At 32.0% G+C, this 26,999-nt stretch overlaps 1 protein-coding gene across 18 annotated transcripts in view; it reads left to right on the forward strand.

Annotated features, from left to right (window-relative positions):
* Nucleotides 1-20,131, forward strand: part of Ppip5k2 (diphosphoinositol pentakisphosphate kinase 2) — an 86,771-nt gene extending 66,640 nt beyond the window's left edge. For 7 of the 18 annotated variants that reach the window (XM_078045146.1, XM_078045142.1, XM_078045151.1 and 4 more), the window contains 7 exons: nucleotides 1,531-1,704; nucleotides 2,983-3,055; nucleotides 4,584-4,703; nucleotides 5,586-5,648; nucleotides 9,160-9,297; nucleotides 12,939-13,064; nucleotides 18,483-20,131. In XM_078045146.1, the coding sequence (XP_077901272.1) occupies nucleotides 1,531-1,704; nucleotides 2,983-3,055; nucleotides 4,584-4,703; nucleotides 5,586-5,648; nucleotides 9,160-9,297; nucleotides 12,939-13,064; nucleotides 18,483-18,601 (813 nt within the window). In that variant the 3' untranslated portion in view covers nucleotides 18,602-20,131. Of the gene's footprint in view, nucleotides 1-1,530; nucleotides 1,705-2,982; nucleotides 3,056-4,583; nucleotides 4,704-5,585; nucleotides 5,649-7,473; nucleotides 7,602-9,159; nucleotides 9,298-12,938; nucleotides 13,065-13,887 lie in introns of those variants that run through there. The other 11 variants (XM_078045173.1, XM_078045169.1, XM_078045175.1 and 8 more) reach the window with 8 other exon arrangements.
* The last annotated feature ends 6,868 nt before the right edge of the window (nucleotides 20,132-26,999 follow it).

The raw sequence follows: 26,999 nt of genomic DNA on the forward strand, positions 1-26,999 counted from the left end.
TTAAGTTAATTAAAAAAGAGGGCAGTTTAAAAAAACAACCAAAAAAGCTGGTTAACAATTATAGAACCTGGGATTATACGTTCTATTATGGCTTAATTGAAACATGAGACATCTGCTTTTGCCAGGAATGTTGGCATATGCCTGTAATCCTAGCAATTTGGGAGACTGAGGCAGGAGGATTACAAGTTTGAAGGCAGACCCAGAATTTAGCAAGACCCTATCTCAGAATAAAAATTTTTAAAAACTGAGTATGTAGCTTAGTAGTTAAGTGTTCCAGGGTTCCATCTCCAATACAAAAAAAAAAAAAAATGAAAGAAATCTGGTTTTATGTTCAGGTATACTTAATTTCAGAAAATTAGAAATGACCTATATTAATATAATCTTAGCCACCATTTGTTCAGGGGCAATGATTTTGATGTGTTGTTGAGCAAGCACTCTGCATTTGATTAAATTCTTTAGAATTTCACCATGAAACCCTCTAGTTTGCTCTCCAAAAATATCTATATAACACTGCTCAAACAAAATGTATTGTGAGTCGGCTCATCTATATTGATAAAACCTTCTACAGAATCACTGCTCTTGTTAACTTTAAAAATACAGAGCACATTTATAAACCTCTTTCTTATGAATTCTTAAATAATTGCTCTCAAGAGATTATTTCTATGACATGCTCAACTTTTACTTCCGGAAGGTAAATTATTCAAGTTAAACCTTAAAAGACTTTTTCTATTGTCCACCTCTTTATGGGTATCAGAAGTTTGTATTTCTAAAAGACACAATGAAAAAAAAGACTATTCTCTTTATTTTGTGCGAGTGGATTTTATTCTGCTCTCACTGTTTGAAACCTAAACATGCAAAGATAAAAATGAGAATGTCTGCTGCATGTTTTGCCTACTGAATTCTATAATAATTTTTGGAAGGGGTAAACAAATAACTTGAAAGTACATAAACAAGTATAAATTTTGTCTTGATTTTTCTTTTTCTTTTATTTCTAATTTTATTTTTTTAATTTGTTCTAATTAATTATACATGACAGCAGAATGCATTTTTAAGCATTGTGATTTTTCTTTTTAAATGACTTGCAGAGAGATTTTCTTTTCTAAGTTCTATACATTGAAACCTTTTAACCTTTACTTTGCTCACAACAGCACAAAATATCTTGAATATCTAAAATTAAACAGAATAATTTAATATTTAAATAGTTGCTAGATAGAAACATTAAAATCTTTCAATTTTGAGAAAAGGGACCAACTATTAAGCAGTATAAATATTTTATGTATTTTAAGGAAATACAATAGTTCTATATTGTTATCACAAAATTAAATTCATATGTTATTCCTATCAAATTCTCAAATATTGAAATATTTGGCTCCCAAATTATGGTTTAATTATTTTTAAAAAAATTGATAAGAAAATGCAAGCAAACTGTATTTTTTTTTCTTTCTGATCATTTGGCTCTGTTGTATCTAACTGTGCATGCTCTGCTTTTTTTTTTTTTTTTTTTTTTTTTACCCCCTTTCTCACTTTCAGGAAGAGAGCCCCCTGAGTGTGTCTAGCCCAGAGGGTACTGGTACCTGGCTGCATTATACCAGTGGTGTGGGTACTGGGCGTCGAAGACGCAGATCAGGGGAACAAATCACTTCTTCCCCTGTCTCCCCCAAATCATTGGCTTTCACATCCAGTATTTTTGGCTCATGGCAACAGGTTTTTAAATTTTACTTCATTAAACATTTTTCCTCCCTGCATTCAGAGCAACAAACAACTGTCTTTGAGGACATCTAATCCCTTGTGTTTTACATCAGAGTAAATCCTTCTGCTTTTAAATTTTGAGTCCACTTAAAAATATTTATATTTAACAATAATTGAGGGAAAGAAACAACTTATGTTGCATATGTTTAGCATTTTTACTGCAAAAGTTCTAAATATCCAGGTTTTAAATAATAATCAATAAATTTTATTTTCCTGGAACTTGAGCTTGCTGATAAAATTATTTTAAAGGGAAAGAAATTTTCATTTGACTCCAGTTATCTTTTAAAACATTCAGAAACAGAATTATGTGATTTGATGGTAAGAAAATTTACTGATTTTCCCCCCATCATTGAAAATATTGATTCCATTTGGAATTTGCTGAGAATGTAAACATTTTTTAAGCTTCAAAATTTATGTGACCCAGTGTTAATTAGCAGAATACATCTAAAATGATTGTTCTCTCCCTCACTATTCCTTTATCTGGATGTATCTAAGGGATATATATGTACATTATGTTTTTCTTTGAGCTATATAACATAAGACAGGGCAAGTGTCTTATATTGAACCGTCAACCATCAAGTGTCTTATATTGAACCATCAACAATATGGTTCAAAATAAAATTACTTCAGAAGGACTTTCTATGATGGCATTTTGAAACTTTAAATACTCTGGTTTTTATTAGAATGAAGGTTTGCTGTTACACATGATTTTTCTGATAATTTCAGCAATTTCCTTTTGGAAATATAATACATTTGATTATAGGAAAAGGGATTATGGTATCCATTAAGGCTGTGAATATTTAAAGGTTACTCTGATAAAGTCCATGCATGGATCAGTAATTGTATGGTGACTTAACAGTCTGTCTGTCTTTTCTTTTGTTCGTGGTTGTTTTTTCCCCCCTTTAAATACAGGAGCTGTTTTAGAGTGGGCATTTGGCTTCTTTTAAAAGAGAGTGGATATATCAATCTATTAATTATTTCTTTTCATCTGTCTTGTTTCATACATGTTTCATTCTGAATGCCTGCTTCGCACCACTTCATTGCAAGGACATCATATGAAATGGACTCCCTTCAAAAGGGGATCTTGCATGATCTTTCATGTTTTGTGTATTTCTACTAATATTTATCATACAGCTTATTAACCTTTGTCTGTCTGGACAGGCTGCATATGAGCTAAGGACTTTCTAATTTAGTTTGCTATTTTATTTCACTTATTTTGTTTTCCTTATGTAGGTTGTATCTGAAAATGTTAATTACCTTCGAACACCAAGAGCTCTTGTGGAACAGAAACAAAACCCTACTGTAGGTATGTGGTTTAAAGGAAATTGTATTCTATTCCCTTCAAAAACTCAATATTGTGCACACATGTAAAACTCTTCATTGATAAAAGCATGACCAAATGCTATGCTCTAGTTTTTATTTAATGTGTATTAATTCATAAATGTTGAGTTGTACATCTCAATTACACAGTAAAGTTTTGATATTTTAAGACATAGTGTTTAATTTTGTTATGTAACCCTAAGGTAATGACTTAGTCCACTTGCCAATGCTTGTTTTTAACCTATTATTATATAAGTAAATTTATGAAGGAAACTTCGTCTCTCCACTCAATAAAGATGAAAAGGTGCTATTGGATGTGAAAAAAATATATTTTTCTGATTAAAAAGGCTAGAATATTTCAAACCCTATCTGGGTGAATTTATTTTCTTTTGCAACAGCTCTTAAGGAAAACCAAAGCAAAACTGACGTACAGTGACAGATTTACTCTCTATTAAAAACTATAGAACATAATTATTTCTTTGCTAACACTCAAAGCAACTTTGAAGAACACTTTTCCAAACTCATTGGGTTTAAGGTCATTGGTTGATAAACTATATGAGGTAACAACATTACTCTTTTCTGTAAATAGTTGTCTAAACAGGTTTAATAAAAGCATAGATCTCATTATAAGTTTAAACTGTATATGTACTGCAGTCTAAGTATGTGAACTTTGTTGATGCCTATATACTTGATGATCTTTCTTTAATTACTTTAATAGTTTATATTGGTAGCTTTTAATATTCCCACAGTATTTTAATAGAAATGTATGTATTACACCTTCTTAATGTACTAGCATAGTATATTTGATAAAAATTTATTTAATCTTTCCCGGTAGAGAATGTTTTGTTTGAGTAAAAGACTTTTGCTACAAAGCATCAGTTTATACTGGCTGTGTTTTACTTGATGATGACATGTTTTATTGGAGCTTTATTAATTAAGATCTAGAGTCATTTGTTAAGTGTAAGAAATTTTTCCTGGTCTTACAAGTAAATGTATTGATATACTTACTTTATTTTATAAAAAAAAAAATTGACAGTCCTTAATTCAAGGGGATCAGAAAAGATTCTTCATTGATAGGCATACATTCAAAAATATTGATTTATTATAAAAATTTGTACTAGGAGAAGTATTTCTTTTTTTTTTTTAATATAGCCTGCTCTTGCAATTTGTTTATCAGAATCCCATCTTGTCCTAAATTATTTTTTATGGTAATATTTTAAAACTTTTTAAATGTACATTTGTCTAATTATTGTGTGTGCATATATTTTTCCTCAAAGATAGTATTTTATTGAGTGTTAAGTTACCCCGTTTGTACATATTATAAATGGTAGTTGTTATTAGAAGCATTATGTAATGTTCCGTAGAACGTTACAAGCATATTGTGAGCCTGTTCAAGGCACTGCCAAAGGCTGCCTGTGTGTTGGTAAGAGCCATGTCAATTGCATGCTGCATGAATTCCCAATGTGAATGGAAGAACACCCGTTGTTGTATGTATTTTCTCTAACTCCCATCAGGGTCTCACTGTGCGGGCCTGTTTAGCACCTCGGTGCTCGGGGGTTCTTCAAGCGCACCTAACCTACAGGATTATGCTCGTACTCATCGTAAAAAGCTGACCTCTTCTGGCTGCATAGATGGTATGTGCACACATGCACACACAGATTCATACCTACACTCATGCACACACCCATGAGCAGTATTTCTCAAGCATATCTAAAGCCATTGACTGGTTCAAGTGGAATTCTAGCACCCTTTACCTAAATGACTATCTGTGTTCTATGTAATCCACAGCTTGGATCCATGTTTCATCAAACAATTTAATTGTAGTTAAATTTAAAGTACTTGTACAGTAAGTAGTTCATTGAAATGGAATATCTAGAACTGCATCATATGTGTTCTTTTAAATAATTGATGATCCATACTATAAAGAATTTTGTTTGATCTTTTAAATTTGTTCATTGTTAACTCTATCCTACTTACTGATATTGAACTAATTAAAATAAGGTGAATAAAATATTTATTACTAGAAGAAAATCCATGTTGGTAATATTTTTATAAAAATAACCATAGAAAGAGAATATTTTAGGATTCCTAGCTGAAGGAGATCCTCTCACTGTTGTTAACATACCTTAAGTTTTAAGAATTGATATTCAGAATGCCTTTTAAGCTCGTGGAAGCTGGTCCCTTTTGCTAAGAGGAGTATTTTAGTTTTCAGGATCACCATATATATCCACAAATTTATTTTAGTCAATAAAACTTAGATTTACCAAAATTGCCAGCTCATCCTGCTTTTCTTTCTTTTGTATATTTCATTAAACATTTGCCTCTATCATCAAGCCAGTTTACTGCTTTTAACCAGTATTTGGCTTATTACCTTCTCTCATTGTCCCTTCTGCATGTCACCTAATTCTAACCTCCTTCTATATTTGTTTTTCCCCTCTTTTTTTTTTTTTTTTTTTTAAGTGTTCTTCTTTTGGTAGCTGTTACAAATTTCAGGTACCTGTTTTTCTCTTTCTCAGACGCCACACGCGGTTCTGCTGTTAAAAGGTTTTCTATCTCATTTGCTCGACACCCAACCAATGGTACGTTTTGCTTTTATTTTAAAAGATACTCCCCTGCTTCGTCCCTTTTTATTTTTTCTTTTATTTCAAAATGTGGGGTATACAGTATCATTCATTATCCATTCTTAATTTCAATTGGCATACAATTCCAACTTCTTAATCACCCAAATTATTGATACTGGCTGGCTCCCTTTTTTAGCTCTGATTTATAAAATAATTTAACATTATTCATCAAACTCTTAAATAAGCACAATTAATGATGAATTAACACCTTAAAATTCTAATTTCTCAAGTGGCTAGTTCACACAAATTCTTAAATTGTAATAATTGGTATTAATTTATTCTTAATTATTATTAATTTTAATTTTTTCTCCCCAATTTCTTTTTTGACCACATGGTTGATTTTATTGAGATATTTATCAGAAATACAGAGTGACCTGTATCAAATAGCCAAAGGAGAAGTCTTTGAAAATTTCTTGGGAACCAGGTGATGCAGATTTCACTGCTTAACAACATTTATCCCTGGCTTTGTCTAAAGCAAAACCAGACTTCGTCTGGAACACTTTGAAAACTTTAACCAGCAATCATTTTGTCCTCATGTGGCAGTATGGAATACTGTTATCAAGCAACCAATTCCTTTTGATACTACTTCTTTTTCTTAAAATTTGGGGAATTCCTGATAGAAAAAAAGTCCAGAAACCCAATTCAGTTAACTTTAATTTTTTGAGGCTGAATAAATAGTAAAGTGTTTTATAACCAGTATTTTTAAATTGAATCATTGCAGTATTGCAGCTTTTTACATAAAGCTTGATCTTCTGGAGCAATAAAGAATATTTACTAATCATCTTTAAATACTACAGGACCTAAGAATTTTTTTTAAATGTACAAGTTTTTGCTTTTTGTGATGAAGCTGCTTTTATCCCTGGAACCTTCTTAAAATTTTTAACTACAAAGAAGTCTTTCAAAAATTGAAATTTTATGAAACTTAAGTGTTCAACACAAGTTTGTGATCATTCTTCCCCTTTCGGGTCCTTTAACATATCTAGATAACAGTGCACTAGTATTTCTTAAAGGTAGAAAAAGAAGACTTCATTCTCAACAAATGAAAGTTTAGTGTGCTTTCCCTCCACTGTTGCTGTTTAAATACTATATTTTGAAGAAAATGGTCTTTATTTGATATAGCTGCAGCTTCTAGAGATATCACATGCCTAAAAACCTCTTAGAAGACAAACAAGTCACAAGAAAAACAATTTACAAAATTCTAAGAAGAAATATTCAAGTTTAAGACTGTCTATAGTTGTATGCTAAATGTTTATGTGCTTAAAGCCAGGCTTGCAGCTTTTATCGAGAAAAAAAACTCTGTATTTTCATTGACAATAAAAATAATGATAGGGCTTGGGGGTATAGCTCAGTGGCAGAGCACTTGCCTAGCATGTATGTATGAGGCACTGGGTTTGATCCTTAGCACCACATAAAAACAAACAAATAAAATAAAGGCATTCTGTCCACCTACAACTACAAAAAGTTTTTTAAAAATAATGAAATAAATCCTTTTGTTAAATTTAAAAAAGAGTAGTTTTATATTCCTTTGTTTTAGATTATTTTCTAAATGTGGCTTTTTCTGCATATTATATAACTTAATGCATATAAAATACATTTCTTTTAATTATAGAAATATTTCCTTTGGGTTTTCAAGATTTCTTTTTTTCTTTTTTTAATGCTGTGTTGTCTCATCTGTCCAATGAATTGTCATTTGACTCTTCCTTTCACTTTTTATTTCCCCTAACTTTCATGTTATTTCCATCTTTAACACATATCATGGACTTACCCCCTCCTTCATCTTTAGTTCAAGGAACATGGTGAAACAAGTATCTTCTGACAGTGCTTTACCTTATTTTCTGGGCCTCTGTGCAGAACACCTACACCTCTATAGGTGCTGGTCCATTTCCTCTGTGGAATTTCTAGGCTCCAGTGGTATGTTTTTATAGCTTCTAAACATGTCAGCGGGGTGGCTTTTTAAATTTCTGCACTAACCCTTTCATTGTGCATTAAAGAAAAAGTCTACTAAAGATAAATAGGAAAATTGTAGTCCTGAGGAACTTGATTATATTGTCATTCACCTGCTATAAAATCTAGCAGGTGAAGGAAAGAAAACAATAGACTTATAAACATTCTAAGGAAAGGAGAAAGAACACATTGTTAATTTTGGTCTGTAATGCAAAGAAAGGGTTTGAGCTTATTTGCATGAGTTTTATACTGTAAAAAAGAAAATAGCAGTTGTGCAAGCATAATTTCTTTAGTGCTTACTTTAGGTGATTTAAATGTTGTTATAATACTATAGTTCTTTTTAAGTATATGCAATGTTCTGTCTTGCTTTGGTTTGCACCTGAAAATCAAATATATAAGCTTTGGTTGTTTTCATGGTAAGATTAAATTTCTTTTAAATGAAGTTCTCCTATTCCAACTGGGAATCCCCCCAGTAGTTTTTGGGTCCATATTTCTTCCCAGAATTTAAGGAGGAAAATCAAATAGCACTCAGTTTTAAAATGAGCACATGCTTATTGAAGCACATTCTATTTTGCAGTCTGAATTTAGTTAATGCTTACTTTTTAATTACTGGTGTAAGGCTTTTTTGTAAACTTAAATATATAAAGTATTTCTTGGAAGGAGAACTAGTTTAGATTTTTGAAAGAGTACAATGAAGAAAGACTTGTTATTTTTAACAGTATATTAAAACAATTTTAAAAGCCATTCAATTGAATAAAATTCAAATAAATAGATAATTTTCTGTTTTTTAAAAAAGTGAATAACCTGTATTCTATTGGTTTAAGAAAATATACTGTGTGTTTAAGTGCTTTTGTTTCACTGACGATATTAATACATATCTGCATGAAAATTTCATGAATTTTTTATATTTCTCTGCTGTTGTTAAATATAAACATATTTGTATTTGGTATTGTTTGTTACTTGACCTAACTTTACTCAGTCAGTGATTTTCAATAATAGAATTATTGGTGGTAATTCAGTAAAGGTAAGTGAAATATGTTTCAGAATTTTAACTCTACCATAAGTGAATGAATGTAACTTTAGAATCATACTAGAGAGTATAATTGGCCTTGATGTGACTAGAAAGGTGTTTAAAACCATTCTTCTCAAATAATTATGTAATTTTTTTTGACAAGAAATTACTTTTAACAATCTAGCATCAGGGACACATTATAACATCAGTTTATTCATCTATTGAATAGACCTGACTTTAACAGATAAAAACTGAAAATTCGTATCTTATGTTTTTCCCCCTAGGTTTTCTTAAGGAATTCATGTGCATGTAAAGAGAAATCTTTGTCACATCTTATTTCAATCCATATTGCATAGCATCTGGTGTCATGACTTGAGAGATCTTGTGTGTTTGCATGTGATATATTGAAAAGACTAAATTTTCCAGTTCTAAACAGTGATCATCTTTCTTTTCAATTATTGATTTCGAAAACACCCAACTTTTATTTTTTTGTTTTTGTTTTTTCTCTTGCAGGCTTTGAATTATACTCCATGGTGCCGTCTATTTGCCCTCTGGAAACTCTTCACAATGCCCTATCTTTAAAGCAGGTGGATGAATTTCTTGCATCTATTGCTTCACCATCAAATGAAGTTCCAAGGAAGACCCCTGAAGGTTGTAGGGAAATTAACTTTCATCATTATTATTTTATTATTTAATTGTTGAATATAATAAGAATTATAAAATATATAAATTCAAGTAGTAGTACTGAATAGAATTTTTGAGGAGAAACAAATGTAAAGGGACATTATTATTAATTTTTTGGTTTCAGGTGCAGTGAACCACTTATCTTGATTCTTCTCCAAAATATTTTCTTACAAAAAGAGGGAAAACCAAAAATCTACAAACTGGCAATCAAAGTCAATAGCATAATAAAGAATCATAATTATTTTTAAACTAAATGTTATAGTCCTATTACATATCATTTATAATAACTCTTAAAATAATTTACAAAATAATTAGTTCATATTAAACCCCCACACACACACACACTCTTACCCATCCCCAGACTACTTTGGAAGTAGTCAGAGCTTTTACTTAAAGGGCCCAAATGAAGACAGCAGTTTTCCAAATTATGTTCCTCAGAAAATATTCTGAAGAAGTTAATTCATGTGTATGTAGAATAAGGGTTCTTGGCTAAGTTTTGAAAACTTTGTATTCTACCTGCCTTTAGAGAAGTACAATTACATTAACCTGAAAGATTGAAGTTCTGTAAATAATGCTGTATAACTAGATTTTCTAAAACTTTTTTTAAGAAAAAATTTTTCATACATATTAAAAATTACATGTCACTACTCTGAGGGACCTCATTTTAGGAAATGCTCTAGACTACCTTTTTAGATGTAAAGAAGCCAACTAGCAATTGCCATTTTCAGCTCTATAGCATACCTCAGAGCATGTCAGAATTTCCAGTTTGCAAAGCACTTTCTGTTCTGTCCAAATGGTGTCCCTAAGAGAGGGTATTCTGCTTTAGAGATAAGAATCTTGCAATTCTAGTCATATTCTCGAAAAGCAACAAAGTTTTTTTTTTTTTTGTATATCATTCCCTTTTTCTGAGGTGCTATAAATGTATTTTGCCCAAGAATAAAATGACATCCTATAGTTAATAGACTGGACATCCCTTTTATGTCTTGCGGTTATTCTTTCCTGGGCCATCACCTTATAATTCTAGAGCACTATTCACTTTCTGTTCTATCCGAATGGTGTCCCTAATTTCTTCAATGTAGTGACCCTTCCCTTTTCTTCCACTTCTAGTAATGAAGGTCAGTTCTCAATCACTAATAGTGGAAATGTATCTGATGTGAATATCTTAAAATAGTTCATTTTAAGAATAGCTTTAATCAGGTTTTAATTTCAGATCTTGCATATCCATGTGTCTGATTCTGAGCATTTATAATGCTTCAAATGAAGTAATAGATAAAGTCATAGTCAGGAAAATGAAGTTCATCTCCTTTTATGTTGTGTGTAACCCTAATAGAATAGACAGTACTGTTCCTTCACAATAGATAATCTAAAGAAATTCTAGTATAGCCCTTTACCTTTATACTTGATGTTTCATTGCTTCCCTGGGATGGGAAATTTAAATCTTAAAACAGAGATTAAAAAAAGATTCTGATAATTAAATCAAGACTTAAGATAGATATCAATGCTATTTAGTTTTAGAATATTTGCAGTGAATAACTTGAAGGTAATAGCAATAATGACATCTGTTTGTTTAAAAATAGAATTTTAGTGAAATATTTACAAAAAGATAATCTTTTAAGATTTATTATGTGGCATTGGTATTTTATGACAGCTTCATTTTGCGGTTTGTAGATTCAGTAATCAGTATATTAATGAGGTAGAGTAATGAGGCAAAGGATGTTAGATTTCTTTTTTAGTTGTTTTGTATATCATGGATCTAAATTATAGCCCTGTTCCTCTAATTCTCTACTAGATGAAAAAATAAATTTCTTAATGCAGTTCAAGAATCAGATAAACCTTGTAGTAGATAATATGATTCATTCACATTAACTTATATTCCCAAGAGCCTTCAGAAATCCATAGGAAGAGAAGGATTCAGAATGGTTAGGGCTTGTATCTTCCATGGCTGCATCATCCATAGTATCTGCTTTGATCCATTTTATTTAAGATATTATTTGAGAGAAGTTTATTGTTCAAAGGAAAAAAATGTAGCCATAATTGAAGAAAATCAACTTAGTTTTTTACATTCTTTTTTAATATTAAAGAAAAGAGAATCCTGATTATGAAGGAAGTATCTGAATCTTACATTTTATGGAGTAACGGAAGAATTTATATTTACTAAATGCATCATATTTACATTATTTTAATTCCCTGAACTGAGCACAGTAGAGCACACCTTTAATCCCAGTGGCTCAAGAGGCTGAAACAGAAGGATTGTAAGTTCAAAGCCAGCCTGAGCAACTTAGCTAGACTTTAAGCAACTTTAGCAAGACCCTTTCTCTAAATAAAATATTTTTAAATGGGCTGGGGATGTTTTCAGGGCTTAAGTGCTGCTGGGATCAATCCCCAGTACAAAAAAAAAAAAAAAAAAAAAAAAAAAATCCTGAATTGCCAAAGAAATAGCCTCATATTCACAGAACTATTTCTATTTTATTATGTCTATAACAAGGCAGAAGACAGTATTAATTCCATTGGTGTTCAAGGTTTTTTCCTCATCTAGAACAAAAATTTCTAAATTTATGGTAAATGAAAGATAACTTAAAATCGTGTTTGATAAAATGGAGTAGGAATACTAATAAGGATAAGTTAGTGATGGAAATTAATTAACAGAAAAAAATATTTTAATAAAAGTGTGGAAGCAGGAAAGAACTAAGTAATGATATAGTGCTTATATGATGTTTTAGGGACTTTTGTATTACATTATTTTCATTAGTGGCTGCTTTGTCACTATCAGTGACATTTCAACATGGGTCTCAACCACCAGTGCCACATTTGCCATAACTGGTCCACATCTTGATATTCAAAAGCACACTAAGTATTGCTGTCTGGATTTCCCCCTAAACTTCAAAATTGCAACTCTGACTTGTAATCTTTTTCCTTTGTTTAGAAGCCAGAACCTTATAACAGTCACCTTGCCACCTGTACACCCACTTTGGGCTGTCCTTCCCTGAAGGATTTCATCCTGAAGAGTTCTCCCTACTTATCTTTTTTGCACTTCTTAGTCACTCCATCTTTATTAGAAAGTAGGGATATGGAGGATAACTTTAAAATTTCCTCCTCTTTATGAAGGTAAATCTTAGCTGGGTAATAAAGAAAACAATGTGATTTAACTATTTATATCTAGTTATTTTATTATTAAATGTAATAGTGTAGTAGACCATTGTGTTTGTAAATGAATCATTCTTAAATTCCCATTTATTATTGAGATTTTTTTGTCTTAAAAAGCACTGACTCTGTTCCATCAACTTTCTGCCATCCCTTAAGTACATGGGTTTCTATCAGGGCAGAACGAAATTAAGTCTGCTGTACTATTCTTTTTGACATTCTTTTGGTGTATACTGTTTAAATGCTTATAATACAAACAGATCAATGATTTGGGTAAGACCATGAGAGAATTGCCTTTTTATGTGAAAGATGATTTCCTAAATTTACTCTCCAAACCTTGCCTTTTATTTTTTCCATATTGTACATATTTTAGAGTCACTAAATTATGTTGTAAAAAAATTTCTGTAATGTTAACATAGAACTTACAGGAAATTATTAAATTATTATGTTTGTTTAATTTTTTTCAGTCTTTTCTGCCTCACGTACCAGTCCAGTAATGAGAAGAAAAGTATCTTTAAATACATACACACCTGCAAAGATCCTCCCAACTCCACCGGCTACCTTAAAGAGTACTAAAGCAAGCAGCAAACCAGGTTAGAAATGAGTTTGTGAATTCTGCATAGCAATTAGGGTACTGATAATAGTTTGCTTTTTAAATGTGAAATCTATTTTCAGTATGATAATTGCACTTTCTAGTGCTTTCTAGAGTAATGATTCTATCCTAAGTTCAAAATATATATAGTCCTGGGGCTGGGGTCCTAGCTCAGTGGTAGAATGCTTGCCTAGCATGTGTGAGACACTGGGTTCAATTCTCAGTACTGCATATAAATAAATAAGTAAAATTAAGGTCCATAGATAACTAAAGAAAATATTTTTTAAAGAAGTCTATACAGTCTGTTAGGTCTGCCCTCTCCTTTTTGATCTGTTAATCATTTGCCCCTCCCCATGCGTAATTTAATAAAATATATTTCATATTCACATTTTTCTTCAAGCTAATTCATGGACTCTCTTCTTTTGCTTTTCTGTTGAGCCTAAGGCATCATTCTATATTTTACAAAAATTTTTATTCTTGTTGCCCTCACTAAAATGGTAGCTTCTATTACTGTATTTTAATTCTCTATTCTCAGTCTGATGATATAACTACTAAATTCAGCTATATTTTATAAGCAACTTTTCTATTTTGGCACATTTGATTGTAGTGTTGATACTCTGTAAATGCTCTCTTAACTTTGACTTGCAAGATATAACTCTATCTTGGTGTTCTTTTCATTTCTCTGATTCAGAAGAGTAATGCTTTATATGATGTACTTTGTAGTTGAAACTTTGCTGTTGGATAATTCTTTTTTTTTTCTGCTTTTCTAATACAGTGATATTCTAACCGTGTTCATTTTTTCTTATCCTTTGTTTTGTTTTCAGAAATAGCTCCAGTGCTTTTGAAGATATTTTTGTTCTTTTCCTCCTATTAGTCCTTTCAAATATTTTTTTGACTTAAGAATTTGTGCATAAGAGTCAGGGAACCTACATTAAAATCTCAGCTTTACTACTTATTAATATAAACTTTGGGTAAGTTATATAACCTCTTGGTACAGCTTTAAAAGTTGTCAGAAACCAGGCACTGTGATGCAGGCCTATAATCCCAGCAGTTTGGGAGTCTGAGGCAGGAGAATCAAGCCAGCTTCAGCAATTTACCAAAGCCCTAAATAACTTAGACCCAGTCTCAAAATTTAAAAAGCAGCTAAGGATTTGGCTCAGTAGTTAAGCACCCTTGGGTTCAATCCCCTGTACCAAAAAAAAATTTAAGAAGTTATCAGAAATGAATGCAATAACATAGAAAGTACTTAGTACACATTTTAAGCCCTCACTAAAATGGTAGCTTCTATTACTGTTGTTTTACAGTAACCAAACTCTTTACTTCTGCCCAAATTCCATTTTTTCTTCTAAGATTCTTAATTCTTTCACATCCTTCAAGACCTAACAAAACAACCTCTATTGATAATGTATTTATAACTCTGAAAACAAGAACTTCAGTGATACTCTGCTGATTTGTTCTTTTATACTTGATTATAGCTTACTCAGATTACACAGTCTTATAAATTAGGGTCAATACCTTAAGTAGACTTGAACCTTGTACATTTTAACAGATCAGGATATAAAATTGCAGTTTAAGATACTGAATAATTGTCTTCTTCACTGTAACTATTACTACATAAATATTTTCAGATAATAAAGTTAAAATGTTGTTTTATGAGTTATATTTGACTTTTCAAGCATTAAGCCAACCTTATGTTCCTAAGACAAATTCTACTTGGTCGTGATATATCACCCAAACTCACACTCAAACATTCACGCATACCCCAGAACTGCCACAAAATGAATTGGAGTTAATTTAATTTTAAGGATTTTTGCATCTGCATTTTTGAAGTATCTTGATCTGTAGTTTTTCTTTTTTTGTGATGTTCTTTTCATGTTTTGTTATCAAGGGTAATTCTAGCTTCATAAAATGATTTAAGAAATATTTCTTCCTTTTCTAATTTCTGAATGAGTTTTTGTAAGATTGTTATTTCTTCCTTAAATGTCTGGTAGAATTAATTTTCCATTTCATTTTTATGGCAGTTTTGGTACCTTGTATTTTTCAGGGAATATGTTCATTTTGTCTTCATTGTCAACTTTGATGTTTATGATTCTTTTAATGAATGAGATTATTACCATAACCTGTTGTTAGTCCACTGGTAATTTGTGTTCTCTTTTGTTCTTGATCATTCTTGCAGAGATTTTGCAATATTTTTGACCTTTTCAAGGGACCAACTTTACCTTATTATATTTCTGTTTGTTTTATAATGATTTCTGCTCTTTATCTATTTCATTCTACTTACTTTGGTTTATTTTTATGCTCTTTTTCTAGTTTCTGGGGTCATTAGTTATTAGATATTTCTTCTCTTGTTATATGAACATTTAAAGCTTTTACGTTTTCTTCTGAGCACTTTAATTGCATTGCCTAAAAGTGGTTATGAAGTCTATTGGTCAACTTCTAATTTGGGATGTTTTTTAGATATCTTTTACCAATTTCTTTTTAAATTTCATTTCAGTTTACAAAGCATATACTGTTTGGTTTCAGTTCTTTAAATGTGAGCCTTCTTTTATGACTTAACATTTGGATTATCTTGTATTAAGTGTGCTTTAAAAAAAATAGTCATTCTATGATTCATTGATTTTAATAGATATGGTTTATCACTCATTAGATCAAGGTTGTAGATAATGTTCAGATGTAGATCTTGGCAGGATGTTGGGACAAGGAAAAAGAGGTGTTCTAGAGCAATCTCCACTCATAATTGTGGAATTATCTCGTTTTTCTTCAATTTGGTAAATTTTGTCTTCGTATTTTGGAGCTCTGTTAGTAATTGCATACATATTTAATTATTACGTCTTTCTAATGTATTTGACTCTTTATTGTAACAAAATTTCTCTTTCATTTCTAGTAATGCTTTATCTTAAAGCTTATTTTATCTGAAATGAATATAGCTATTCCAGGTGTCCTAGGCTTACTGTATATAATCAGTTTTATATTAGAAGTGTATTTTTGCATACTCATGTATTTGACATTTTAAAACATAGATTTGACATTCTAACAGTATCTGCCTTAAAGTTGCAGTGTTTATAGTTCATTAACATTTAATGTAATTACTAATTACAAGAATGGAGAATAAAGACATTTTTCAGTCACAGTAAAATGAACAGAATGTGCTGTCAACAGGCTGGTAGTACAAAAAATGCTAAAGAGTTTCATGCTGAAGGTAAATGATACCAGATGGAAACATAACACTTCAAGAAAGTAATGAAGAGTATCAAACATGGCAAATATGTGGAAAAAATATGACATTTCTTTAAAATATGACTATTTAAAGCAAGTAATATTATATTTCTGTATAAATAATATATACAGAAATAACATAAATATATGGAAAACAATATACAAAGGGTAGAAGGAGAAGAAGGTAAAGGAACCTGGTCATTTGTAAGTTTTCTGTATTTTACTTTAGGTGATATAAAATTAACTAGTAATTTTGGTGAGTAAAGAATTCTGTGTAGAAACTTGTTTTTCTCTGAGCACTTTAAAGATATTGTTTCATTGTCTTCTGGTTACATTGTTTCTGATGCAAAGTTTTAGTTAATCTGAATTGTTGCATTTATGCAGTGCTTAATTTTTCTGTTTGGCTTCTAGTGGTTTCTTTTTCACTTTGGTTTTTGGCAGTTTGCTTGTCTTCCCTTTTCTTTGGTTGTTTGTCTGTCTGGTAGTAATCCTGACTGGTGCTGTTATTTACTTTTACGGGCCCTCCCCAGTTTGCCGCTAAACCCACCCAAGTTTTATTTAGTTTTGTTTGCAATACCCCCGGGTATTGAACCAGGGTGTTACACATGCTAGTCAAACACTCTACCACTGAGCTACAGCCCAGTCCTTTTATTTTTTGAGACAGTGTCTCACTAAGTTGCAGGCTGAGCTCAAACTTGGGATCTGCCTGCCTCAGCCTCCCAGATAGTTGGGATTATAGGCATGTGTCATTGCTCCCAGCACCCAACCAGTTTAAGATATTTTATTTAATTTATTTAGTTTGAAACATTCCTTTGATTCTTATTTGTAGGTATTTTGTTTTGGTTTTGCAGAGACATCACATTAACTTATTTTCCTATAACCTAGAGCATAATTAAATTTGCTACTTTAAAATCTTGTCTAGAAAAGACTTCTCTCAGTATTGGTCTTTATCATTTTGCTCATTCTTGAGGAGATAGACATTTTCGTGTTTCTTAGCATAATGACTAATTTTGCATTATAACTTAGACCTTATGAATTATATGTTATAAAACTTTGGATTCTATTATTTCAGTTAGGTTCTTCCAAAAAAAATGGTTTTGTTTGTTTGTTTGTTTTATTAAACAAAGAGTTAATTTGAACTCGGATTTGCAAACCTTTGTCTCTTGAAGTAGGTGACAGCTCAAATTTCATTTCTCTTTTTTTAACCTACAGGGAAGCTTAGAGCTTACTCTGCTCATGCCATAGATTGATCAGGGTTCATACTTAGAATTACAGTCTCTCCTTGCCTAAGATTTCTCACCTTACTTTCTATCTGCTATAATTCTCCTAGTACTTTGTTATCTGGTTCTTCGTGCTAGTACAATTGGTTTTTATGTTAGATTTTTAGCCATTCTATATGATATAGACTGGGTCCTTTTCTCAGGCTGAACACTAAAAAAAGGGAAATTCATCTCATTGTTTTTTTTTTTTTCTCTCTTACAAGTATTGATTATTCTCCAGTAACTCCCTAATTTTATTCATTCTTCGTTATCTTTTAGGTACTTGTTTTTCAAATTTTGCATTGAGTGTATACTTGTTATCTACAGAAATATTAATCAGACAGGAGCATGCCCTCTCATAGAAGTGTAACTCCACCTAGAATAGCTTTTGGATGACTCATTAGGCCTTCATGTTGGTTCAGATAAGGAAAATGTTTCCCAAGCCAAGAATGTTTCTGGTTTTCAAACTTTGAGCTGTTTATATATAGTGATGAAATGAGAGATATAGGAGGAAATAGAATTGTATAGGAGAAATGATGAATTTACTGTTAAGCATGTTAGTTTTATGTTTCCTATTCAATATCTATAAAGAGACTTCCACAAGGCTTTTAGATATATATTTACATATCTGGAACAAAAGGAAAAGTCCTAGACCACAAATATAAAGTTAAGTCATTAAGTACAATACATAGTACCTAAAAATGATGGTAGTGAGTTAGTCTCCCAGGAATAACACAGAGTGAAATGAGAAACTTATTTTGTGAACAGGGCCCATTGTTATTTCTTTTCTATATTTTTGTTGAATTCTTAAAAAGTAAAAGGTTAAAAGTACTATATTAAATGTTGATGTTTCATTTACATCACAATGATGACAGTCTAATTATTACTCAGCCGTATTATTTAAATGTGGATTGCTAAACATTAGTTTTTCTCTTTTTGTATAGCTAACAGTGGACCTTCTAATGCAGTTGTTGCTAATACCTCATCTCGGAAAAAGAGTGTAAATGTAAATAGCACAACAGAAGTGAATGAACACAAAAAAAACACTGGGAAAAAGAAATGAAATCTTAGCAGAAACTGGAACTTCTTATACTTAGAAAAGTCATTTGTTGTATAGAAAAAGAAATGTCATAAACCTTGACTGAAAACTATCAAATCAAGTAATTTATGTTTTTTCTTAAACATCTCTGTATTTGTTTAAAAATGTTTTAAATCTAGAGTTCTTTGTTTATATTTAGGTAAGGTATTTTTTGTTATGATCTGGGAATGTTTAAAATAATGTTTATTAACATTCTGTGAGTAGCAAAACTTGTCATAAATGTCTGTTGTTATTAGTACGATGTTTACCATGTGCCTGTGGTAAAGAAAAAGAACATAAAAGCTCAGCTGGCCTGTACCAAAGTAAAGAGTCTGATGAGTGGCCTCTGTCCATACTTGTGTTCTCACTGAATTACATGTTAGTGTTAAAAAAAAAAAAAAAAAAATTGGGTTGTAATTTGACAGACAAGATTACATATTGGAACTTTTTGAAGAATATATTTCCAAAGAGATCGCATTGATCATTTACATTAGAAATTATCTCTTAATTGTTAGTGACATATATTCGGACATATAAAATGACTGGAGTATTAACACATGGGATATTTTTTTCAAGCTGTGCTTTGAATTTTTTATTATGTTATTTAAAATGTTACATATACAATTGGGAGAATTTCATCTTTATGCACATAAGTTTTTATATTAATTTGTAGAAACTATTTTCTTTATGTATGTCCTTACCATAAAAGATGCTTTGTTCATCAAGAAAATTTCTGTTTTATATACTGGCAGGAAAGGCCTTTAGATTTTCTTTTCAAGATCTATAGCTGAGAAATTTATAAGTATTATGCTTATTTTGAAATTATTTTTAGATCTAAAGAACTCAGCTCAAGAATAGAAATTGTCCATGTTAAAGTGAATTGTATTAAGTTAGTAGGTATTATGAACAGAGTCTCTTTTTTACCATTTCCATTCTTATGTTGGTTGTACCTGTGGATGTCACTGAGAAAGTTTAAAGATTGCACATTTGAAATAAATGCTCTTTACAAATAGTTAGATTTTAAAGGGAAAATGAGATTGTCGTGCTGTGATTTTACCTAGGATGTGAGAAAAAAATTATTATCCTTGGTGCTTTTTTCCCTTGCTGCACAAATAATTGTGAACTATTTTAAGTGACTTAAACTGTAAACCAAACAGTACAACCTGCTAAGACAACTCTGCATTGCAAGTTATGTAACTAAGATTGCTAAAGCTTTAGATGAAAGCTAAAGAATTGTTGGATTCTCATTGTATGAATACAATAATTATAACCTTTCAGAAGAGATTCTTCTAACCTGAAAACATTATCTATGAACTGAATTTTAGAAAATAAGTACCAAATGCAAAAGTTGTGATTCTATGTAAGTTAATAAGTTCATATACTCCACATGAATGTAAGTGTGTCATATGGAGAATTGTCTTGTAAACAGTTGAATGTACCTAAGTTTTCTGTATGTGAAAATGTGGTTAATGTGCTTATTATGGGGATAAGTAAACTTTCATTTTTTAAATGGAATTGTTTTAAAATATTTTTTTTCCAAAATCTGAGAATGCCTTAACTGGTAACTTATTTTTTATTTTTGTTCTTTATATCTTTCTCTTTAGCTTTTAAGATAGGAAGAAAGAGGAAAACTTTTTCTTTTTTAAAAATTGCATTTGTTTTGTTTTAGTTTTATTTTGTTTTTTAATATTTTCTTAGTTTTAGATGGACACAATACCTTTGGGTTTTATTTATTTATTTTTAAATAAATAAAGGATCAAACCCAGTGTCTCACAACGTGCTAGGTGATCACTCTACCACCAAGCCATAATCCCACCTTGTATTTGTTTTTTTAGTTATACATGATAATATTATCTATTTTGATATAGTTACACAAGCACAGAATATATCTTACTATTATTAGGATCCCAGTCTTGTGAATGTGCACGATGTTTATGTATTCGTGTATGTACATAGGATAGTTATGTCAGATTCATTGCACTGTCATTCCTATTTCTGTCCCCCCTCCATTCCATTCATTCCCCTTTGTGTAAACCACTAAACTTTCAATTTAAATAACACTGAGATATTAAATGAAATATATATATACATATGTATATACATATATATTACATACATGTTTATATATATATATAATGTATGTTTGCTTTTGGGTATGCTTTCTAATTTCATTGCTTTTTTATCTTTAACTGTTTTTCATTGGCAAGTAAGAAAACTCCAACTGGAACTGGAAGATTTATTATTATACATTTCTGAATATCCAAAGGTGGTGTTGGCTTCAGCTATAATGTCCTCATGGGCTTAGGTTGTCCATCTCCCTCTTTACTCTGGCATAGAGTAAACTTAATTCCAGAGTTATTTACCCTTGTGTTCACAGGGTAGCTATCAGTGCCAGTCAAGGCGTACATATTTCCTTGTTTGTAATCATTGCAATAAAAATTGAGGGCAATTCTCCCTTGACCATAGACTATTAAATCATTCACTTGGATATGATTGGGACATCTTGGTCATTTTTCCACCCCTGAATGAAGAACATTCAAGGATAATTCCATGAACTTATTGACCCTGGAGTTGGTGATTGGGTCAGTTCCCCCACAAAGCCTCAGCTCTCTAATATTTTGAATCAGATAATTCATCTTGGAAGGCTGTTCTGTGCATTGGAAGGTGTTTACTAGCATCTCTACCAAACTATAAGGTGTTGAGGTGGTTCCTTTAGACAGTGAAGCCAAAGTGAGAGTAATGATTTTATTTATGTACCATGATAATGTTAGCTAGAGACCAAAAAGGAAAGTAGTATCAGCTCCTCCTGTCACATTCTCCCGGACCCAGTAAACTAGCATGGGACACAAGTCAATTAGATGATCATGCAGTGCAGACAAGAAGAATTGAGTCATTGCTGAGGAGTGATGAAAAAAAGTCCCTACCATTTTGTGGCCTTGTGGGGTGAGGTGGGAATGCTGGCAGTAGAAAAGAATTAGATCCCACTGGAGAAAAGGGTCTCAGTAAAGGACCCTAATAAGGAGACCTCAGAAAGAAGGTGCTTAGGCTGGGATCCAGGGAGGCAAGAGGTATGATCTAACCCAAGCAAAACCAGTTCAGGCAGTCCTGTGTCATTGACTGCTACTCTCCCAGACTGGCATGTGCCAGCTGTCCTCTAAAGCAAGCAGCTTTCCCCCATCAAAGACTAACAAGCAAAACCTTTGTGATTACCTATGGTTGCTCCTGAAACATCACACAAGATTTTGGACAGGAGTTGTCTCTTCACCCTAGCCTCTATCCTATAGGCCCCAAATTGTGTCAGTCAAAAATGTCTCCACGTTACCAAATGTCCCCTAGAGGGCAGAATTGCTCCTAGTTAAGAACCACTGCCCTAAAGTGTATGATCCTGTGAAGGAAAGAGGGATATATAAACTAAAACCAGTGTTCTGATAGAAAGAGAAATAGAGGAAAGATACTGGGTAAGTAAACCAGTGATCAGCACTGTGAACTACAATTTAATATATTATCCATGTTTGCTGTAGTTTGCTTGTCTACTTGTGGCTTTCTTCTTGACTATAACTTTGAACTATGTGTTTGATTTAGGTGTTTTCTGTTGACTCCCTGCTATAAGTAATGTACAATTGGTATATCTTCTACTTTTACTCTACTGCACACAGTTTATTGTATTATTCCCTTGCTATTTCTTGTGTTTGCCATTATACCTACAAATATTTTCATATTACATATGTTTTTGTTATTGTTTGTTTTGCAGTACTGGGAGTCAAACCCAAGGCCTTGCAAATGCTAGACAAGTACTCTACCACTGAGCTATACCCCCATCCCTATGTTTATACTTTAAAATGCTATATTTTCAGACATGAGTTATCAAGATGACAGAATTATTTCATCACTTTATCTCTTTGCCTTTTAAAAAATTTTGCCTGCTCTTTTTTTTTTTTTTTTACACTATAGCCTTATTTCTGGATGGCATTGTTTTTTCTTTTCCATTTCTTTTCTGAGTTCTATTAGTTAATGCTACATTTCCTCTTGTTTTGCCATGGTTTTCTGATCACCTGTATCTATGAACTGTTTCCTTAAGTTCTTTCAGGTCAGGTATGGCAGTATAATTTGGTCACATTTTTCACACACTTGGTGTATTCATTTTTTCAGTTGAGTGGGTTTTATCTGCTATTATTTTTTCTGTTCCTTTTTACCTTTTGGGGGAGTGTTTTTGTATAAATGCTGTGCAAGTTTATCCTCATTTATTACTTTTAAATTAGATAAATTTCTTTCTTGTTCATCTGTTTGGTGTGATTTCATATGGCAGCATTTGGGACTAATACAATCTTCCCTGTGTTACAGTGAAGCTCCTTGTGACAGGATTGTAGTCTGAGAACCTTTTATTCTTTCCTCAGACAGCAAAGAATAGCAATTGCAATTACTCACCTTTGGAGTCTTTTTCCTTTTTATGCCTCCTCTGCAGACTAATTCTTATGAATGTGGCATGTCTGTGTAGGCATGTACCATATAACTGTGTTTTGGTCAAAATCCTGCCAAATATATGATAGTGGTTCCATAAATTATAATAAAATTGAAGAATTCCTACTGCCTACTGACAGCACAAGGCATTACTCACATGTCTGATATTGCTGATACAAGCAAACCTACCGAGCTGTCAGTCATGTAAAAGTATGACACATATAATTATGCAGAGAACATAATGATAAAAATATGTTGATGGTTTATATATTTACTATACTTTTTATTGTATTTTAAAGTATACTCCTTATTTTTAAAAACATTTACTGCAAACAGTATGCCATGTTACATCATTGGCTGCCTCAGTTATCTTGTGTTTATTGTTTCTCATTTGCATCAGAAGATCACATGAAGTGATTGAATACACCACTAGGTTTGTGAAATTACACTTTGTGATGTTCACACAATAATGAATTCACCTATTTTATTTCTCAGTATATGTCCCGTCCTTAAGTGGTACAAGACTGTGTTTCCTCCTTTCACTTTGCCTCTCCTGCCACACTGTGGTACCAAATAGTGTCTAGGGAGTTCCACATTGTTGACACTCATCACATTTCCATTGTTTCAGAAGGAACTGATATCCTTCCCCACACCACATCATGCTATCTATTTTAATCTAATTACTTAGAGATGTGGAGATATAAGCATCCTTTTCAGGTTATCTTCCTATTTGACTTTTCCTGCATTTGGCAGCTCTATCACATATACCATGATTAAGGTCAAAATATCTTTTAGTTTTGTTGAAGATCGTTTATGTTTCAAATTGGTGATATTTTTAAATTATTTTAATTATTTTTGAGAAATAATTTCTTCATTTTCAAATTGGGCATCATTTCTTTTTTTTGTGATAAGAAGGAAAAGGAGGAGGAAAAAGAAGAAAAGGCAAAGCCCAACCCCTGCTAGACTGCTCATCACAGTTATGTTCTTTAAGTGGAATTAATGGTAGTCCCCTCACTACAGTATACTGTTGTCAATATCAGAATCTGGTAAACTATAAAGTGAAGAACAAATTCAAGGCATTTTTCATTTGTCATGTTTTTATTGGTGCATTATAATTATACATATAGTAGAATTCATCATTACCTATTTATACATGCACATATTATAACAACATAATTTGATCAATATTGTCCTCCAGTATCTACCCTTTCTCTTCCCTCCTCCCTCCCTGAGTCCCTTTACTCCACTGATCTCTTCTATTTTCAAGAGATTCCTCCCACCTTCCCCCTCCCATTTCTTCTCTCTAGCTTCCACCTATTGAAGCATTATTTGTATTCTTTTGTGATAATAGAGTTGTATATAGTCCAAATGTCAGCTAGGCCTCTATTTTCATTGGCATTTCAGCATTTTTACAGTGTTCTAGATAGCTCCCAATACTTTTATGGGTGCTGTGTTGCCAAGGGAACAGCCTGCCTAGTAACAATCTGACAGATACCCCTCCCCCCAAAAAAAATTCAAGGTTATTCTAGCATCTTCCTTGTTTAAAAAATATATATTTCTTTAAATAAGATAATCTAGTCCTTCTCAAAGCAGGATTTTTTTTAAAACAAAACAAAACACCATTTAACAAAATCAGACATGCGTTCAACCCACCATTTTATATTGTGTATAGTGTGAATGACACCCTTGCGTAATCTTGTGGATAATGCATGTACAGTTTAGAAAAACATCTGAAAGCACTTATAAAGATGTAACTCGATGAAAGCAGGTTATTTCTTTATCATTTTATGTATGGTGCTTCAGGAGTACTTGATATATATGGAACGATGATTTAAAAAAAAATGTGCCTCCTGAAAGTGTTTTGCTGCTTTTAAAAAACCATAAATTTTCCTTAAGCTAGTCAAGTTCAGTGCTAAAAGTGGGTGGGTGGGTGGATTGGCATGACAAGAAAAATGAGAGAAGAGAAAGTGAAGGAAGGGTGAGACAAAAAATAACAACATGGATTATCAACAAGCATCATATTGGAAACCAAATAATTAAAAAGACTCTCACTCTACACATAAATGCTATTTTTTTTCTATAATGCCCATGTCCAAAATTTATGAAAGCCTCAAGTGTTGTCACTAACAAAATTTTGTATGATTGATTGTTCCTTGGTGATCCACAAACGTTTTTGAAAGCCGCATTGTCATCCTTGCTTCTCAGTGGGATAGATGAAATAACACAAAGAAAGCATGAGCCACACAATATACTTGTATATATACATGTGTGAGTGTGTGTGTGTGTGTATGTATGTGTATACACACACACACAGCTTCACCTGGGAGCAATGAAATTACTTTTAAAAGGTGAAAATTAAAAGATTCAAAACTCAGGGACATAGAGGCATTTCCAAAGTCTTATAAGAAATGGTGAATATCTGGCTTGGAATCATGACTACAATCCTACTATTGCTTGTTACATAGGCTGGGCAAGAAAATAAAGCATTAAATAGACACTTTAATTCCACTTTTTTGCAATGAAATGTATGCATGTAAAAATACACCTATTGAACTGCATGGTTATGATGATATTCTCAGTTTTCTCAAAGCTCTTCAGGAAAGAGCACTGTGGTCTGCTCCAATGGGTAAAATAAGAGACAGGGAAAAAGGAGACCTTGGTTTTAATCTCAGCTCTACTATTGTGTATCTGGGAGACCCTAGAATTCTCCATATTTTGGTGGCCCCAGTTTCCTTTACTGTGAGCCACAGGGTTTCCCTATATACATTTCTTTTCCTTCATGTCTTCCTCAGCCTACTGTAGAAACTTTTCCATTCCTTCTATCACTATCTTCCTTTTTTATCATAGTCAACAGGTGATTTTTGAACTTAGGTAGAGAGCTTAACTAGAAGTTAATGATACTGATTCCCACTATCACTATCTCCTGTTTTCCAGATGCTCTTTTGAGAAATTTATTTGGTTAATAAAGTTAATGAAATTATAAAAACAGTTATATTTATAATGATAACCTTGAGAATTATAAATACAATACAATTTATTTACATAAAACCTCATTACTACCCAGAATGCATTTAGTGGATATTGGTCGATATTGTAAATGCAAACTGTTGTTCATATTAACTTATATAAAATAAAATTAGGGAAATGGTTGCTACAAGAAAAAAATAATGCACTGCGGTATGCATATTTAGAGGTAATGTAGTCCTCCTATAAACTATAAAAGCAGATGGCTGTAAGGGGAAATCTTTAGTGCATATAGAATGTGTTCTGCATTATAATAGCATCTTCATTCTACTCTTGTCAAACTGGTTGGTAAATGGACATCAAATTAATCTGGAAAATGAGCATCTGATTCTGATTTATCTCTTAAGAGTCTACGATGCTGTGATTCCAAGGATGTTTGCTCCTTGTCACTTTCTGCCCTCTGTAATCTGACCAATGCCTCAACTACAAATAAATGTGGACCTTGCTGTATGAAAAAGAATAGACCTGATATTTATCTTTAACATTTGGTTATAAATCAACTTGACATTATTTCTCTCTCTCTCTCTCTCTCTCTCTGTGTGTGTGTGTGTGTGTGTGTGTGTGTGTGTGTGTGTATCCCTAGAAATCTAAAATGACCACAGAAAGCATATGATGACTTCATATTAGTGGGTTAGGACAGGAGGCTACTATACAAGTAGAAAAATTTTGTTGCCAGGTATGGTGTGGAAGTTTGAGAGGTTCAAAAAAAATCACCTATTTGCAAGATCTAGGATCTGAATAATCAACATTGGTAGATCCTACCTAAAAAAAAAAAAAAAAAAAAAAAAAAAAAAAAATTGAGGAAACTTAGTGAACTCCCTTATGAACACAGAATTAACCCCTTTTAAAATAAAAGGCCCTTTAAAAAAAGAAAAGATTTAACAGAGTTGTGCGGTTTTTT

Source organism: Ictidomys tridecemlineatus, chromosome 1 (genome assembly GCF_052094955.1).
Source record: "Ictidomys tridecemlineatus isolate mIctTri1 chromosome 1, mIctTri1.hap1, whole genome shotgun sequence".
In the NCBI taxonomy this organism is placed as follows: domain Eukaryota; kingdom Metazoa; phylum Chordata; class Mammalia; order Rodentia; family Sciuridae; genus Ictidomys; species Ictidomys tridecemlineatus.